This window comes from Vipera ursinii, assembly GCF_947247035.1.
Source record: "Vipera ursinii genome assembly, chromosome: 9".
Taxonomy (NCBI): Eukaryota; Metazoa; Chordata; class Lepidosauria; order Squamata; family Viperidae; genus Vipera; species Vipera ursinii.
In genome coordinates, this window is record NC_139523.1 from 16,869,812 (window position 1) to 16,875,023 (window position 5,212).

General features: G+C 41.0%; 1 protein-coding gene across 3 annotated transcripts; it reads left to right on the forward strand.

The window, feature by feature from the left end:
* Positions 1-338: 338 nt before the first annotated feature.
* Positions 339-4,441, forward strand: HTR1D (5-hydroxytryptamine receptor 1D). Of its 3 annotated transcripts, none has more exons than XM_083369353.1 (3): positions 339-1,041; positions 1,133-1,172; positions 1,794-4,441. In XM_083369353.1, exon 3 carries the CDS (start codon positions 1,906-1,908, stop codon positions 3,016-3,018), a length of 1,113 nt encoding a protein of 370 aa, XP_083225479.1. In that variant the 5' UTR covers positions 339-1,041; positions 1,133-1,172; positions 1,794-1,905; the 3' UTR covers positions 3,019-4,441. The 3 variants fall into 3 exon arrangements, with proteins under 3 accessions (XP_083225479.1, XP_083225478.1, XP_083225480.1); XM_083369352.1 differs by having other exon boundaries at positions 339-764; XM_083369354.1 differs by having other exon boundaries at positions 339-668.
* The last annotated feature ends 771 nt before the right edge of the window (positions 4,442-5,212 follow it).

The window sequence follows — 5,212 nt, forward strand, 5'->3', positions numbered from 1 at the left end:
TAACATCCGGAACCCAATGACTGGGGCAATATTTTTGTCATTTGGCTAAGAAATTCTATGTAAGGTCCACACTTAGAAGCCTTAATCTAGGACTGAGAAAATCCAGCCTTTCCATTAATAATAAACTGTAACTCCCAGCAGCCATTGGCCCTATGGGGAAGGAATTCTGGGCACATAACTTCTTTTTTTAAAAAAGATATTTCTTTAAAAGTTGATCGGTAAAAATGGAGGTCTGTGTAGACTTTCCCACAGTCCTGAGTCAATTACGCTAAATGTGAACAAAAATGAAAACATATTTCCACAGTTGGCAAAATATCTAGATGATGATTTCTCTTCTTGGATTTAGGATCAATTGACTTAATTTGCTCCTTCATCGTGTTGCATAACTTGAGGCATGCCTAACTGGACTCTGAAAACCATAAAAACATTCTGAAGAATAGCCAAGGCATGGGAAAAACCATTTAATGAGTAGCCTTTAACCTTGAGAAAATTTGGAAAGCGCATTCTTTCTCCTTATATGTGTCTATAGATTGTAAAGCTACTTGAGGCTGGAACTTTGAGCAGAATTACTCAGTTTAAAAGATGGCATCGGATGACAAAATAAATTCTGTTGTAATGACAAAGAAGTCAAAGTTGCAAACCTTCGGCACAACACCCATAAAAAGGAAGTGAGCTTCAGTCCCATGACTTTCCGTCTTGACTTTTTGGAGGTCCCCATCAATGTTATATGAGGCCCTACAGCATGCTGTTTTGTGATTTGCAGAGTGAGTGGATAATCTCAGAACGGGTGGAGCCAAACATTTATATCTCCCTCCCCTTTTTACATTTTTATTTAAGTCAACCAGGTTTGAAGAGCAAAAATGATGCCTGGGTCATTTTATTCCCCCTATCTCCAAATTCCAGGCTCCATCTATTTTGGGGCTGTGGGCTCTTTGACAGAAGCCCATCTGCAATCCTTGGGTTGACAGGAGTTTGTATCACCAGGGAGAGAGAGATATTTAATTTTTGCATCTTTTTACCCTGGTACAGTTGATTGAAGAGGTAAGGACTGCCTGCAAGAAATTGGCCATTTTCTTGCTGTTCTTTACTGGGGCTTTGAAATATGTGTCTAATCTGTTGTGTTTTATTCCAGACGGTTTTTAGCCAGTGTCTATCTGCAGCTCTAAGAACAGGTAAAATATATATTATTCTTGTTTTAATCTTTTGGTCACTTTCCTTAACTCATCTAGACTTCACAAGAAAATTGGATGCAGCTTGCACAATGCATAGAATCTTATTCTGACTTCAAAATAATGATTACAGAAATCCCATACAGTATAATACGATTAAGGACAAGATTATTTTTCAGAATATTTTTGTATCTCTAACAGTGTAAAAAGCCAAGCTGTCCTCTTTAGAAAATCCCATTCCTTGGGAATCCTGTATATTCAGATGGCTTCCCAGATTTTTTTAAAAAAATAATTTTCATTGAGAAGAATTACAGAATAAAAACATGCAAAGCAAAAAGAAAAGAAGAAGAAAAATGTTGACAAAAGTATAAAAAAGATTTTAAATTTAAAATCCATTTAAGTCCATAACACAGAAGCTCTCAGCTAGCTTCTTGATGTTAGACTCTCAAGTAGTCCAGTTTGGGTCTCGCTTTGAAACAAACCTTGTTTCTCTGTGTTTATGGCTGTAAGTCCATAAACGTGGCTGAAAATTGTAGCCTTCTCTTTTTACTTGTGAATGCATCTTCTCTGAGTTCTTCAGACTCAGCTAATGCTTTTGTTGTGATTTTGATTTCTGTTTAACAGCCGCCTCTTCTCACCTTAATGATTTTGCCCACAAAGCCTGTTTTTAACAAGAGTTGAGAGATGCAAAGATTTTAAAAGCAAAGGAGACAAAGAGAACCCAGCACAGCTGAGAATGAATGTGTACAATGGGTCTTCAGACTTGACTTTCCAAAGTGCAGCTAACAAATCTCTCAATGCCAGTGAAGGGACGTTGCTAGGCCTCAAGGTTTTGCTGGCAGCAGCTCTGATTCTGATCACGTTGGCCACCATACTCTTCAACACATTTGTCATCATCACAATTATCTTAACTAGAAAACTCCACACTCCTGCCAATTATCTCATTGGCTCCCTGGCTACCACAGACCTCCTGGTGTCCATTCTGGTCATGCCAATCAGCATTGTGTACACGGTCACTCACCGGTGGACCTTTGACCAAGTGATGTGTGATATCTGGTTGTCCTCGGACATCACCTGCTGCACAGCCTCTATCCTGCATCTGTGTATCATCGCCTTGGACAGATATTGGGCCATCACGGATGCTCTTGAATACACCAAACGTCGGACGGCTGGCCGGGCTGCCATCATGATTGCTACAGTTTGGGTTCTCTCCATCTGCATCTCTATCCCTCCCCTTTTCTGGAGACAAGCCAAGTCTCATGAGGAGCTGGCCACTTGCACGGTCAACACAGATCAGATCTCCTACACCATCTATTCTACCTGTGGTGCCTTTTACATCCCAACTGTGTTGCTGGTCATCTTGTATGGCAGGATTTACCTCACTGCTCGATCCCGGATTCTTAAGCCACCATCTCTGTATGGGAAGCGTTTCACCACAGCCCAGCTGATCACAGGCTCTGCGAGTTCTTCTCTCTGCTCCATTACCTCTAATCTTCATGAGGGACCTTCCCATCCGCAGAGCTCACCAGTGGTTATCAATCACGTGAGGATCAAGTTAGCCGATTCTGCCCTTGAAAGAAAGCGGATTTTGGCTGCGCGAGAAAGGAAAGCTACAAAGACCTTGGGAATTATTCTGGGCGCGTTCATTTTTTGCTGGCTGCCATTCTTTGTGGTGTCCTTGGTCAACCCTATTTGCCAAGGAGCCTGTTGGCCTCTTCATATCCTGATGGACATTTTCACCTGGTTGGGTTATCTGAACTCCCTGATTAACCCCATTATATATACTATCTTTAATGAAGATTTCAAGCAGGCATTTCAGAAAATAATGCACTTTAAAAACTGCTTCTAGCCATCTTGATTTTGGACCCTAGTCATAGACTTTAACCTCTTACGCACAAAGGCTCTGGAAGTTCTCTGGGGTGGATTAGGAGATGTTGGTAATTTTTTTCGGTGCCAGGCACTAAAAATAATTAAATGAATCCATGAAATACCAGAGTTCTTGAGATTTTAGCAATTCAGTTCCTATGATTTTTGCATAAGAACACTGAATTTTGTATTTTGCCTTCTGGCCTAGGATCTTGCACATAAATGTTGAAATCTTGTGTGATTTAGTGCAGGGGTGTCCAATCATGGCAACTTTAAGATCTGTGGACTTCAACTCCCAGAAGCTGGAAACTGAAGTCTACAAGTCTTAAAGTTGCTAAGGTTGGACACCCCTGATTTAGTGAATTCCTGAGGTTTGGGCCATTTTATTTATTTAATGTATCTTGTTTGTGGCTGTTTTCACTTTGCTGTCCTGTGGATAGCTCTTAGAGGTATCACAGATATCATATGCTTGATGCTACTGGTTGGGGACTTTAATTGCTACTTTGATCTCATTGGTTGCATTCAGACAATCATGAATCAGCTGAACTAGCTGACATGTTAATAAGCCCTTCTCTGTCTCCCCCTTTGCTCCTCCTTTCCAAGAACTGAGTACACAAACCAGAAACGTTCTTCCATGGACTGCAGTTTCTCACTTAATGGCTTTGGAACTAAATCAGGTTACAAAGTTGTGGTTTGAAGAAGGCCTAGTGTTCTGATTTCACCTAGAAGACTGTTTAGGTTTGGGGCTATTGACCTAAAGAATGATCATCCAAACTACAGTTTTATCAAGCATGATTATTCACTGTCTTATCTTAAAAGTGTTGCTCTATGTATGTTGTTGTTAAATTTTTCTGCATAACCGGGGCAGAGATGAAGATCTGAGATGAAAACATAACAAAAGGTAACAAAAAAGTTGATTTTTGTTTTTTTACTAGTCCCTCTCTCTCAGCCATACGACCTAGTCATTGGCAAGCCCCACTTCTGAAATCTTGCCAAGAAAACGTCTGAAACTTGTCCAGGCGGTTTCTAAGAGTCAACACTGACTCAGGCACCAAAACAACAACAAAGTAATAAAATACAGTTATTCCAGCCTTAGCCGTAGTAGCAATGGCAAATATGGGCTGTCCTAGGCTTAAGATCATAATTAAGGCCAGAATTATGATTATAAATCAATCTGGTTGTTAAGCAGGTCATCTTAATTTGGTTTTGCAACTTTTTTTGCAGCGATCTTTAAGTAAATCACTGTAGTTGTTAAGCAAACACCATGGACATTAAGTGAATACTTTGTCAAAAACAAATCCTCAACCTTTGTTTTCTTGTCTTGGCTGGTGTAACTACAAGGCAGATGTGCTTACATGTGTGTCTATTAAATTGTGTTTAACCCTGGATAAAGTGATAATGCATGCATTCTAGAGCAGATAATGTTTCTTCAGAGCATTGTCAATTCTCTGTATGGAAATACTTTGTTTTTTAAAAATGCAAAACTTTGTAACATGAATGGTCATGTTTGGAAATGATTTTTCTACCTTTTCACATGCTTGACCGAGCTGTCAAGGCCCTAGCAAAAGTAGGTATCGTGAAAAATTATTGCTGTTTTTTTGTCAGTCTTTATGCCTTCCCTAAGGGATGCGGTGGCTCAGTGGGTTAGGATGCTGAGTTTGTCGATCAGATGTTTGGCAGTTTGGCGGGTCGAATCCCAAGTGCTGCGTTACTCGTCCCAGCTTCCGCCAACCTAGCAGTTCAAAAGCACGTAAAAATGCAAGTAGAAAATAGGGACTCCTACGGTGGGAAGGTAACAGCGTTCTGTGCGCCTTTGGCGTCTAGTCATGCCGGCCACATGACCACGGAGACGTCCTTGGACAAGCGCTGGCTCTTTGGCTTTGAAACGGAGATGAGCACCGGCCCCTAGAGTTGGAAACGACTAGCACGCATGTACGGGGGAACCTTTACCTTTACCTTATGCCTTCCCTCCAATTCAATGATCCAACAGCAGAAATCCAAACAAAATATTATTTCTATGATTTGGTACATGCTGCAAGCCCTTCAGGGTGGACAAGTCAAGGAACAGGCATGGTAGGAATTTCAGGGATGCTGCTGAGAGCCAGTTAGGTGCAGAGATGAAGGGATTGGTCTAGAGACCCTGGATTCTAGTTTTGCCTTAGGCATAAAGCCAGCTG

Bases quoted from the DNA above. Each gene is read 5' to 3' on its own strand.
- HTR1D (XM_083369353.1), top strand. From the start codon at position 1,906: ATGAATGTGTACAATGGGTCTTCAGACTTGACTTTCCAAAGTGCAGCT.